This window comes from Alnus glutinosa, chromosome 3 (assembly GCF_958979055.1).
Source record: "Alnus glutinosa chromosome 3, dhAlnGlut1.1, whole genome shotgun sequence".
In the NCBI taxonomy this organism is placed as follows: Eukaryota; Viridiplantae; Streptophyta; class Magnoliopsida; order Fagales; family Betulaceae; genus Alnus; species Alnus glutinosa.
Window position 1 is genome coordinate 9881203 of NC_084888.1, and position 13439 is coordinate 9894641.

A 13439-nucleotide genomic window follows, 5' to 3' on the forward strand; every position below is an offset into this window, starting at 1 on the left:
ACGTGTAAGAGGGAACCATTTTTATTGCGAGTTTTCTCGTGGCGTTAGGATGAAAGTCTCCTGGAACAGCCAGCGTCACTACGATCTTGGTGAAGGTCCTCTCGGGTTGGTTTTTTAAGTCTTTGTCCATGATTCACGTTCGGATGGTTGGTGACGGCCTCACAAAACCTCAAATAAAAAGCCTAACTTTTTTAGACCAAAATACTTAAGTGTGTTTTGATCACAATTAAGATCACCCAATAGAGCCAATTTCTAAGACCTAACACCTTTTATCATCTTAAACTCATACAGTTTTTGCTTAAAATATAGCTTGTTCGTAAGTAACTTGGAGATATGCCAACTCTCCAATCTGTCCAAATTCCTGCAAGAGATTCTTTCTCCATGATTGCAGTACATGACCTCATCTGATAGACAAAGTTGAATGGTACTCACCGCTTTCACCTCAAATACTTCCCATTCACTATCAACCATCTTCTCTGGTTTCTTCGTTCCCCGTACGTCGTCTTCGCTAAATCTAGTTGCACCAACAAATTCTTCGCCTTTCACTGCCACAAATTCTTAGTTCCATCGAACTTCACCACATAGTATTTGATACCAATTGTTGAGATTATTGAAACTATGCAATTTCGATGAAAAGTAAAGAGAAAGAAAAGGAGAACGACACAAATTGTTTACATGATTCGGCATTACGCCTACATCAATGGATACGAGCTGCTTTTTCACTATATTTAACAAATAATAGGATTACCACATATATATACTATCACCAGCTAAAACCCTAACTTGGTACATTGAATATCCCCAATATGCCCAAGCCTGGTTATATATATATGCTCTGCTATGTTCCGTCGAAAAGGCTTTTGAACTAGATACTAGTGTAAATGTGTAATTCCTCATTCTAAATATGAATCACTATCTCTACCATTTTGTAAACATGGAATCGTTCATCTATATCTTTTTGACATTTATATACTATGACGAATGAGTAATATTTGATCCCTTTCTGTATTGTGACCAAAGCTAGTAAATTTTTTGAAGTTATAGTTTCATATATTTTGGATATTCAACATATTTTGTGAATATGGTATTCTGAGTTTTATTATCGGTTATGGACAGTCTCGTATAGGGTTTTACAAATTTTGGAATATAAATTAAAAATAGTACACAAATATGAGAAATAACAGCAGTCAAGAAAACATTGGTATAACAACTATTAAAAAATCACCGCTACTATAACAAATATAATCATGGACATTTTCTGTTGTTTTCTGTAATTGCTGCTCATATAGAAAGCCAAGGACACTCGCTATCTCTCAATTCCAAAACCAAGAAACAGAAGAAAACAATTGTTTAAGCAAAGAAGCTGACATACCGGTTAACACACTTGTCTGGGGAGGTGAGCCGGTGCCTTTAAAACACAAACGTAAACCTCAATTTTGAAAACTATTTGGCAAATTCCATACAAATTTCTGGGTGCTTTTACTTTTTTAGTTATTTTCTTTAACACAGACAATACCCAACCGTCACAGTACTATTCTTCCAGAATGCGCACGTAGATGGTCAGCCGTATGCCATGGCTTTGTAAACATGAACTGAGCCTTGATTTAGACCTACTTAAATAAATAATCCAAGAATTACTCAGTGGCCACTATGATAAAGCATCCCAAAAATCAAACTAGATTAATCAAAATACAAGCACTTGAAGAGATTTAACAACTCAATAGTATTTCAATTTTTTTCTTTTTTCACTTGGGGATTGTGAAGGGGAGAAGGAAGCAATTTGAGAGGCAAGGGCAAAGAATATGCACCATGTCACAATAGAATGCTGTCAATTACCGTACTTTAATAGTCGAAGGAACCCTTGATGCCCTCAAGGCTCTCTCCCATTGATAGCCTGCAATAGAATGAATATGAGATCAATTGGCATCTTAGAAGGAGATTGGGTACATTAGTGATTAAAATGGCTCACTAAAAAAAGTAATGGAAAAGCACAAACAACCAACCAGAAAGATATGACAAAAAAGATGTTACATGGCAAAGATCTGATGGCAACCTTCACTCTTTAGATGATCTAACTGAATTTTGTTCATTTTGCAAGAGAAAAAAAGAAACATAGAAACAAAAGTTTGATTCCACGAAGGGGATACTCCAGATTATTGTTAAACTCATTTGTTGCTTCAATTCTTATATCTTAACAAACAGAATTATGCCATTATCTCCACAATAGGAGACCATACTCCGCCAGTGCAAAAACTTTCCAGCATCTCAATTGTATAAAGAAAGCATGCGCCAGCCTGTTCCACAATAAGAGAGTTTAGGCTTCCTTTCCTTTCTTTTTTTTTTTTTTTTTTATAAGTAAGAAATTTTTTATTAAAAAACGTAAGACGCCACTAAGTACACAAGACGGATACACAGGAATAACCAAACCAGCCCACAAAAAGAAACCCAATCAAACCCATAAGGACCTAAGCCCTTAAACTCAAAACCCACAAGAAGTAGCCCACAAAAGAAACAAGAACCCAAAACAAACCCTCAAGAAGCATTCCCCGCTACTGCACATGAGCCTTTCCTTTCCTATGCTGAGTGGAAGCACTTACATCGCCGTAGTTGATGGAGCTAACCAAATTCAAAATCTCTCTCCTGCCTTTGGACTTCGGGCGTGCAACCTTAACTTCCCGAAGAAAGTCCTCTTCAAAGGTATTCAGAATCGCCAACGATAGATCCTCATCCTCAACACTATCCACCTCCCAATCCAAAGCCATGCTAGGAGGAAGAACACTCAAAGGGTACGGGGAATTACCAGCCTCCCCATCCCAAATCTCATCACCCTGCTCACACACAACTACCTCTCCAGACGGATCAAACCCTACTGACCACTCCTGAGATTGGGACAAACCATTCACCCTAAATTCATTGCCCTTTTCAAACATAGGAGTGACGCAACCACTCAAGAGGGAGGGAAGTCCTAACACCCCATCTTCCTTGACATCCAGAGTCGATGACAACACGATAGACTCTAAAAGCGAGGAATGAGAAGCAGAAACTTTCACAGCCGGGCTTGGGTTGAGAAACTAGTAGCAAGTCTAGAAGAGTTCAGCTTACTTTTAAGAGATCAGCCAAGAAAATCCAAATAATGCTGCATTAATACAGAAGAAAATTGGCTTTAAATACTACATCAAGCATTACTGAAGCTTCAATATTAAGATTCATTTTTTCCTTAGCTGCCAAGTTTTGAAGATCAAGAGTTCTTGAAGTGCCTTCCTCTTCTCCAGGAAAAAAGAAAAAAGGCGGGGAGAACACTAAACTGTATCAAGCACAAGGCCTTCTTTGATCTGAATAGCACCATTGCCTTCTTTCATCTGAATAGCACCATTTAACTAAAGAAAAGTGCATTAAGACTTTATTAAGTGTATAAGCACAAATGTTCAATCCCTTAGCATGACTGCCATAAAGCAAAGAATTCCTAATCAAATCTCCAAAAGCACATACATTAAAATCTCACTAAATACTATTTTAATGTTAATCTCCTATGAGCTGATGATTGGAATTCAAGAATTACAACAAGATCACCTCTCTGACAATCAAGACCCAGCATTCTGAGAGTATGAGAAAGAGATATGAATGGGGTCTGGTATCTAAGCATATTTTAGGGAATGCACACAGTAGCAAGGGTAAAGAAGTAATACTAGCCCAGATTGTGCATGTTAGGGGACCTGACTCATCCACCCATCCCATACCAGATTGGCTTTCACGTTCTTTTTCCAAACACCACCTACGAATAGGGATGGGTCAAGAAACCCAGTTTTCTAGTTTTTGCCATCCCTAACAACTACCTTCTCAATGAAAATTGGCGACTAAAACATACGCTGCAACAACTTAATTATTTCTCATACCTCATTGGAATAGTACCCAGTTTTCTTTGGAGGTTTCTTAGAAAGGCATGCAACTAACATTGCATAGGAAATACCACAAGCCAAATCTAGTTGAGCCTAGAGTAATCACATACTAGGAAAATCATATTGTTTCCTTCCAACCAAAGGGCAAACTGTGCAGGTGACGTCTTTTGTTAAATAAATATAAAGGGTATTCTATGGCATTAAAGAAAGGTTCAGTTCTAGGTGATCCATCATCAAATTCAACCTCGAAAGAGGTGAAGAAGGAATTCTTCCCAATGGTTGCACCTTAAAAATGAAGGCTTCAGCATAATTTCTTTTCAAATGCAAGCCATTGCTTGCAGGAAGACTCTCATGACTACCAAATCACAAGAAGTAATCTCAGTGAAAACCACGGTTTCAAAACTAGTTTAAAATCCAATCTGTTGCCTGCTAGATCATGGGTGCCCTGTTGAATAGACATGAAAACCAGTTTCAAGAGGCAAGCACTCATTTTCTTGGTTTTCCAAGTAGGCAATAATCAAAGTACACGTGTCCAAAATGATTCTATAACTAACAGAAAGAATGATAACCAAAACTACAGTGGATCAGGACCATCAGAAATGAGAACCACAGTCACTCTCTTCCCCCTCAAGTATGGCCCACCCATGAAGCTTCAAGTATGCCCAAAGGCAATCCTATTCAATGCCAGGCTTTCAAGCAACAAAATGGTAGGTCATTCCAGAACATCTGAGATAAACCTAAGTTAGAGGGACATCATTGGATCACGTTCCTGAGCTAGAAAAGAAAATCTAACATGCTGAGATCGGATTTTCTTTTTTTTTTTTGATAAGTAAGAGAAATATCATTAAAAAGCGCAAAGCGCAATCAAGTACACAGGAAGTATACAAGAAAGGCATCTAAGAGGAAGTAGAAAACAATACAAGGAAATCATTAAAACTAAACGTTAAAGGTGCGAGGAACGCAGCCGACCAAGAGTACAAAGAATGAAAGAAAAAGGAGATGAGATCCTCAATAGTTCTTTCTTTGTCCTCAAACTGTCTATCATTGCGTTCCTTCCATAAGCACCACATAAGGCAACAAGGGACCATCTTCCACATGACAGCACTCCGAGAGCGACCACCCGTCCACCAGCAAGCGAATAAATCTACCACCCGAAGAGGCATACCCAAGACAGACTGAAGCGACTAAAGATGGCGATCCACAGAGCGCGTGCTACCTCACAATGGAGAAGAAGGTGATCCACTGACTCCCCATTCATTTTGCACATGCAGCATCTATCAATCACTATGACCCGCTTCTTCCTGAGATTGTCCAAAGTCAGGATCTTCCCATGCACTGCCGTCCAAGCAAAGAAAGCCACTTTCGAAGGAACCTTGGTCCGCCAGATACTTTTCCAAGGAAAATGAATAGCCTCTTTGCAAGCAAGAGCCTTATAAAAAGATCTAACATCCAATTTCCCTTTGTGAGAAGGAGACCACCATAGCTTATCCTCCCCATCATAATTCACTCTGGATGAGTACAACAAAGAGAAAAATGAGGCCAAAACATCCACCTCCCAGTCGTGGGCCGCTCGGAAAAAGCTAACATCCCACTGATAAGACCCACTCTCCACAACCAAATGGTCTGCTACAAGAGCATCCTTGTCACGCGCAATGTCATACAAAACTGGGAAAGCTTCCTTAAGAGGCACCTCACCACACCACACATCATCCCAAAAACGGATCCTAGATCCATTTCCCAACATCTGAGATCGGATTTTCCAAACCCTCTAAGAACACTAGCAGTAGATTCTCAACCATTTTCCCTATATTTAGGGAACAAAACTACTTTTTGCTTCCCTATAAAAAAAAAAAAAAAAAAAAAAAAAAAAAAAAAAAAAAAAAAACTCCACAATAGATTCCTTTACCTTTCCCTATATCAATTAAATATTATTTTTTTACTCTTATTTTATTCTTTTTCTCTCTTTCCTACTTTTTCTCTCTTCCCTATATCAATTAAATGTGTTTTTTTATATTAAAATAATACATAGAGAATGAATAGTAGACATGTATACATAGGGAATTACTATTCATTCCCAACCCCCTCATCTAAATATAGGGTATCTGCTGTGGGAGGTTTTTTTTATGTTTTTCATGAAACTTTCCCTAAATATAGAGAAGGGAACCAATATAAAGTAACTGCTGCTAGTGCTCTAAGCTAAGTTTGTTAGAGGGATAAAGTTTGATAATTTATCATATTTCAACTTGCCTTCATCAGTTAGGTTGGTGACATTATAAGAACTCACCAAGTGCCACTTATTTTTTAAGTCACTATGACCTTAACGAAATCTATGGTTTATACTGTTCTTATATGTATTAACCCGAAGACAAAAGGCTATGATTTACATTATTGAAACCAACATCACAAATAATGTTAAATCAAGGGGTTATGTCTCTTTGAGTGCCTCAAGATATTGTCCCTCACCTGCCTTTCAAACCAATCTTTCATTTTCCCCTTTTTCAACAAAGGATTTATAAAAATCATTGAATTCCTCCCATTTAAGTACGGGGCTTACCCTTCTCAAAGGAGCCATTAAAGACTTTCCCTTCAACATTCCCAACAAACCAACTTCCATGATCCCCAACCGTTAGGCAAAGCCTCAAACCATCTTTTCCTCAAGTCTAACCCAAATTTCATTTGTGAAGCAACAATCCAAATTTAGATTATCTTGATGCATTCACTAAACCTTCGTAAAATGTGTATTTTGCTTTGCTGATAAAACCTCTGTTGATGAGCACCTATTGTATTGACAATTGATACGAAATAGCTGACCGTGAAATAAGAATGCTAGATGATAGTTTCCAATTAGAAAAATTTCACTCTATACTCTTGCAATCAATGGCTATGACAAAAAGATATAAGTGTATTGTGTTTTTTATTTGAAAAAATGTTTTGATATGACATAAAGATATAAGTGCATTCTAAGGTATGGGTGGCCGCGCGTCCACCCCGACTAGGATAGGGTTGGTTGTGCAGCCACTCCACCTCCACTTAGAGTGGCCACTCTTAAGTGTGCTTTTTTTTTCTTTTTTCTTTTTTTCTTCTTTTTGTAATAATAAGTTAGTTCTTATCCTTACAAAAATCAAGCACCTATTTTGTCAAAATATTCATACAACAAAGTAAGAATACAATTTGAAGTGTTTTGTATTTTGAGTTGTATGTTAATGCTTTGAGTGGGTGAAGACAGAAAACATAATACAAATTCATAGATAAACATAGTAAATGGTTTTCAATGTTTTTACCTATTTCATCACCATCCACTCATATATTCATAAAGAACTACTTCTTTTTCCAGTATAAGAAGTCATCAATTTTCTTTTTTCTTTCTTTCTTTTTTTTTTTTTTTGGGGGGGGGGGGGTGCAGCGGGGTGGGTGGGGGGTGGGGGATGGGGGGTGTTGTCAAGGGAGAACTCAAAAAGGGGAATTGGGGTTTATCAAGACCAATGCTGCGAGTGGGACTCTTATCTTTATTCTCGTTTGATTAATTAGTTCTTCAAAAGAACTATCAGACTATGATGAAGTAAATAATTTGATTAATAAATATTCAATTATGTCTTCAATTTGGATCGATTCACAACAACTCTTTCATTCCGTTTTTATATAAATATAAAATATATAAAAATAAAATAAAAATTCAGGTCATGGTTGGGAATTCACGTTCTCATCATCTTTTGTAAAATCAAGCCTACCGCGGAGACATTCATAAACTGCTTTAACGTAATTCTTAGCGGATAATCCCAATTTAGGCTTAATAGTACATCCCAATAGCGGCCATAATTGTTTGATTTATCTCTCTCAACTTGGATGCCGTGAGGCGGGCCTCGGAAAGTTTTGAATCCTTCTGTTTCCGTACCTTTCACCTAATTCACTAATAAATTTATAATTTATCATTCCCCGATTCTTTGCTAAGTGTATTCAGACAATCTAGTCTTTTGCTATGGGTTTTTCATAATAAATCATTGGCCCAGTGAAGAGTCATGAACTTCTAGCCACTAAATACAGCTGACAAGGACACTGACACGGTCTTGGACTGCGATAAATGGGAGCTGCTCATGAGTTCCATTCCGGCCCCGAGACGGACAACGGATAGGGGAGCACTCAGCATAGTGACTAGTTGTCCTACCTTGCCGGTTCAGCTATCATATTCAATCAAAAGGGCTCCGTCACTCAATAGAGACGTTTGAAGGAGTCTCACCAGGGGCTGCCCTGGAGCCCAACTACCCATTGCATCCGGGCAAATCATAGACCAAACACTTCCAGGATCTTTGAAGATATAGGACCTCTTTTTAGGTATGCAGAAAATAGTTTGTAAAACAGTTTTTCAGAGAACAAATCGAACATTTACAAACAAGATATATTTTCAATGATTTTATTCTTCCTAAACCTGAAAAAACAGAACAGTTTTAGAAAACCCCGTTTTTGTGCTCTCCTAAAACAACCATTTGAAGTTACAATTTCCAAGAAAACAGAAAACATAAAACACCCACCCAAATGAATTTTTGGTCCATATCTCGGTGTACAAAACTGTTCTCAGAAAACAGTTCCAAACCACCCTTATAGCTTCCTGCATTGCCCAACAAAAGATTACCAAAAGGATGGAGAGGACGAGGAGTTTTTTCTTTGGGCACTAAGCTTTTCAACCTCTATACAAAATAATTTGGTTCTAATACTGTCGAGATGATCTAATTCGTATATTATCCCCAATCTTTTTTGTTTTTTAGATAAGTATACATCCCCAATCTTGTTACCACCATGTTGCATGATTTGAAACGTTTAGCAATCCAATTTACCCCCAAATAAATTAGGATCAGCCAGTATAACGACATATAACCTTAACTATATAAGTTACGGAACCTCTACAAATATTTAGTACTTACTTGTGCATGCAGTACTTGAACTCTTGGCTCCTAAGAAGATCCTTCTCTCCTTCCTCAAGCTACGTCAAAATCACACCCAATATCAATAAATTTTACCCAAATACAGAAGAAATGTAATAGAATTCTATTCTATTACATAAATGTAATATCTCACCGGATCGCTTGCATAAATGAGCTCATAACAAGGCGCAGAAAGGCATCGCAACGCACAATTCTCCTTGGCTACCATTGAAGACTTGCATTGCCAACCCCACAATCCGCTAATCCCATAGTAAAGCACAACCACAAAGACGCTTGTTTAGTCAAATAAAGATACCAATTCTATAAGCTCTATATGATACAGGATATGGCGTTTCAAGAAGCACATAACCCAGGAGCCAAACACACACACACAAAATAAAAGTACCTCTCAACATCAGCATAGCACTCGTTCTTCTTCTGCCGGACCTCCGCTTCCTGTTTGTTTCCAGATAAGAGAACCAGTAAAATTAGTATAAACCGCGGAAAGAGGAAGAAAGGCTTAACCGAGTGAACAATAAGATTTCAAACAATTCAGAACGAAAAAAAAAAAATGATCGGGCATACAGAGATAGGGCGACGAGACTTGGCGAGGACTGTAGAAGATAAAAATAGAGCGCAAATTATGAATACCACAAAAGCAGAAGAGGAATTAAGAGGAATAGGCTTCTTATTGGCCATTTTGAAATCGAATTTTGGATCCCAATTTAGTCGATTGCAGGTCCTTTTTCTGAATTTGGGGTGTTCGGCCTTCGGGGAACAGGGAGGACCGACGAGACTTGTTGGAGGGTTAAACGGCGCAGCAGGTAGAGGAGCTGCCGCGCTGATAGTTTCCGACTCTTTCCCTCACCGTAAAGAAATTGACCGGAGAAGAATTTGTTCACGTTCAATTACAAGTCAAGTTTTGCTAAAAATACTTATTAAAAAAAAAAAAAAAAAAAAAAGAGAGATAAATGTAAAATCGTTATAAATTACAAATCGTTTTACGCGGTATAAAAAATAATTTGAAGGTCTTCACGGTATGCCAAAATTACAAAAGTCCATCATTATGATTTTGAACTACTCCGACGATATCTGAATTATTTTTTACAACAAAAGCAGCAATTTGTAATTCATACCAATTATAAAGACTGATTTTTATTTTTATTTTTAAAGAATATAATGATGAGCTTCTTCTATATAAACTTGTTCATCTATAAAAGTAAGCGCTATCTTAGCTAATTTATGAGCGGTTTCATTTGCTTCTTTTTTTACATGGGTCACCCTCCACCTTTGCACACTATTCAACAGATCAATTGGCCATATCTGCTCCAATTATTCTCCTCCTTTCCTAATGCTTGCGCTATCTAGGGAGTATAACTTTCAAGACTTCAAGTTCTACCTTTTGCACTCAGAGTTCTCTAATGAATACAGCAGCCCGCAAAGCAGCAGTGACTTTAGCAACAATCTGGGTAGGGTGGTTGAAACTTTGAGAAGAATTAGAGACGTTTGGCACAACGTACATCAGCAAACGTGTAGTTACCCTTGAGCAGAGCAATCAGAAATGGGGAGGCGTTCGATCGTTTCAAGTGACAAGACGGCAACTGGCGTAAAAGCAGAAGATAAAACACAGCGTTAATTGAATGTAAAGCATGCGATGAAACGCAGCGTTTAGTATTTAAAATGTAATAATTAAGTAGAAAAAGTCTTGTTAGACGGGGTCGTTAGCTGTTGGGCTTAACTGTTAGTTTGTTAGCAGATTTAGCGGGTATAGGAAGCCAGATAAGCATATGGGATGGGGATCGAATATCAAGAAGTCATTGTTGGTATCTGCAACTCTTGGTGCTTTGGTTGAGCTCGAATCAACCAAACTTCTCACCCAATTCAATATACAATTTGTTATCAGTTCATTCATCAAATCATATAATATACAAAATCATCCGTACATTCAGTGGCGGACCCAGGTAATTGACATTGCTGGGGCCGATAAATAGAAATTGAATAATTTGTCATACAATGTGTATCACAAAAGTACATTATAAAAATTCATTATAAATATGTGTCAAAATTAATATATTAGCAACAAAAACATGTTGGCACTAGTACAAAAAGACAGAAATATAAAGTGTTCAAAAACTTAGTTTATGTCCTTTTAGAGAAATAAAATCATCAAGTATCGAATCTAAATTGAAGTTCTCAGCAATTTCCCTTTCAATATACACAACTAAACTATTTGCAAGAAATTCATCTTCCATTTTGTTGCGAAGTCTTGTTTTAACAATTTTCATATCTGAGAAGGCTCGTTCGGTAGTCGCTGTAGACACTGGAAGAGTCAAAACAAGACGAATCAATCTATCAATAAGATAGTATGTCTTTGATTTTCCTGTCTCTACTAATCCTTGACATAATTCTGCAACGGAAGACAAATTTTGCAACTTCAAATCATTATGCACATCAAGTTCAAAATACTTCAACTGGAATCCCAAATTAATTTTCTCCTGCTCAGAAAAATCAAGAGGATAATACACCTCTACAAGACTACATATATCATCAATTTTAAATGATTTATAACCATCATTTGGATCCAAAGCTGAGCTACGTGTCAAAAGTTTGACTGCCCTTTCACCAAACCTACAATTAAGCTCTTGCAGTTGAAAGTCTATAGCAGCATTGAATATGTCAAAATAATAATGATGCTCCACTGTAATGTGATTCCGTTGATTACAACCTCGACCTTCAATATAACGAGCACTCAAGTCTAGGATGTCAATTTCAAATTTCTTGGAGAAAGAGACAACACTCTCAAGCAATTTCTCCAAATCATCATCTCTCAGCTTTTGGATAAGTTTTTTTGCAATAGAAACTGAATTAATAGCATTCAAAATGTCTTGAGATTTTTGCTGCAAAGCTTGACAAAGAACATCAGTGATACCCATGATTTCCTTCATCAAATGTAAAAAAAAATGAATTCGAAGGATGTAACCATTTTATAAGCAACATTAGCATCTCCCCATTGAGAGTAATTAGCTCCTTCTCTTCTAATTATTTCAAGCACTGAACAAGTAGCATCAAACATACTTATTAGGCTGCAAATAGAATTATAATGAGAACCCCAACGAGTATCACCATCTCGTTTCAAAGTGCCAATTTGGTTAGCTCCTTTTCCAGTTTCAAGATCACCAATAGCTCGCATATGTACAATTTTTTCTGTTTAAGCAACTTGTAGTTGATCGTGACGTTTACATGAAGAACCAACCATATTGATAATGAAATTCAAATTTGTGAAGAACTCATGAACAAAAACCACTTCTCTAGATGCAGCAATTAATGCTAATTGCAATCGGTGAGCAAAACAATGAACATAGTATGCATGAGGACAATAATTAAGAAATAATGCCTGCAATCCTTTCCATTCACCACACATATTGCTAGCACCATCATATCCTTATCCACGAATATTTTGAATGTCAAGTCCATGATGAGAAAGAACATCAGATATTTTATTCTTGAGAGTCAATGCTGATGTATCTTTAACATGAACAAGATCAAAGAAGCGTTCTTGTATAAAACCATATTTGTCAACAAATCTCAAAACAATAGCCATTTGTTCTCTTTTAGACTCATCTCGTGCTTCATCAACAATAATACAAAATTTAGAGTCTCCAATATCTTCGCGAATTTTATCTCGCACTTTACTTGCCATGACTTGCAAAATCTCCTTTTGAATTCTATGTGAAGTATATTTTGCAGATTTATGAGCATTTTCCAAAACAACTGTTGCAACTTTTTCATTATATGAAGCCAAAATTGTAATCATCTCAAGAAAATTACCTCGATTTTTTGAATCAAGAGTCTCATCATGACATCTAAAAGCACATCCTTGAAATGCAAGCCACTGAACAACATCAATAGAAGTTTTTACACGTAGTCGATTATTTTGAATTTGTTCAGTACTTTGTGCATTCAATAATTTATCGATATGCTGTGATTGTTGTTTTAAATCCTCACAAGATTTCACAGCATTATTATGGGGTGAATAAGGATCCTCTCCAATATGAGTCAAAAATGCACATTTCTTTCCATCGTGAACCTTTTTCCAATTTCTAAATCCCTTGGTGATAAATACATCACATCCATGACGTCCAACTGGTTTCATTGTAAAAAGATAACATGGTAGACAATATGCGGGATCCGTAGTAGGAGAATACTCAAGCCAAGATGAAAATTGTGTGAACCATGAAGCTTGAAAACGACGGGAATGATTTTTTGGTTTAGAAAATGGATAGTCTTGACGCAAAATTTGATATGGTCGTGCTTTCAAATAAGCCATTCTTATTTCATCACGTCGATTGACTGGATAGTCCCACATCGGAGGACGTTTTCCTGGATCCCATTCTATAGAAAAACCATCAACTTCGTTAACATTAAGTGTGGAGGATTTAAAAGGAATCTCTTGACCTTCCACAATTAGAGATTCATAAGGATGTTCTTCAACTTCAATTCTTTGAGATTTAAGAGGATGTTCTTTGAGATTTGAAGTTTCAGCATTAAAATTCAATGATGGATTACTTTCTGGAACATCAACTTCTTTTCTTTTAAAGAATGACTCGATAGTTTTAAACTTTGACAT

At 36.9% G+C, this 13439-nt stretch overlaps 1 protein-coding gene and 1 pseudogene across 5 annotated transcripts; both read right to left on the minus strand.

The window, feature by feature from the left end:
* Positions 1-1198: 1198 nt before the first annotated feature.
* On the minus strand, positions 1199-9740 carry LOC133862393 (uncharacterized). Of its 5 annotated transcripts, none has more exons than XM_062298192.1 (6): positions 9464-9740; positions 9219-9268; positions 8967-9072; positions 8813-8871; positions 1842-1894; positions 1199-1610 (listed from the first exon to the last, which is right to left on the minus strand). In XM_062298192.1, the coding sequence occupies exons 1-5, from the start codon at positions 9509-9511 to the stop codon at positions 1843-1845; spliced, it is 315 nt and encodes a 104-aa protein (XP_062154176.1). In that variant the 5' UTR covers positions 9512-9740; the 3' UTR covers positions 1199-1610; position 1842. The 5 variants fall into 5 exon arrangements, with proteins under 5 accessions (XP_062154176.1, XP_062154175.1, XP_062154174.1 ...); XM_062298191.1 differs by having other exon boundaries at positions 1199-1613; positions 9398-9736; XM_062298190.1 differs by having other exon boundaries at positions 1837-1894; positions 9398-9736.
* A 1198-nt stretch (positions 9741-10938) lies between these two features.
* On the minus strand, positions 10939-13439 carry LOC133863142 (uncharacterized; annotated as a pseudogene).

Bases quoted from the DNA above. Each gene is read 5' to 3' on its own strand.
- LOC133862393 (XM_062298191.1), bottom strand. From the start codon at position 9,511: ATGGCCAATAAGAAGCCTATTCCTCTTAATTCCTCTTCTGCTTTTGTG. The intron at 8,872-8,966 runs GTGAGATATTAC...ATTTTGACGTAG, and splicing joins TCATTTATGCAAGCGATCCG to CTTGAGGAAGGAGAGAAGGA. The intron at 1,895-8,812 runs GTAAGTACTAAA...ATTCTATTGCAG, and splicing joins TTCAAGTACTGCATGCACAA to GCTATCAATGGGAGAGAGCC.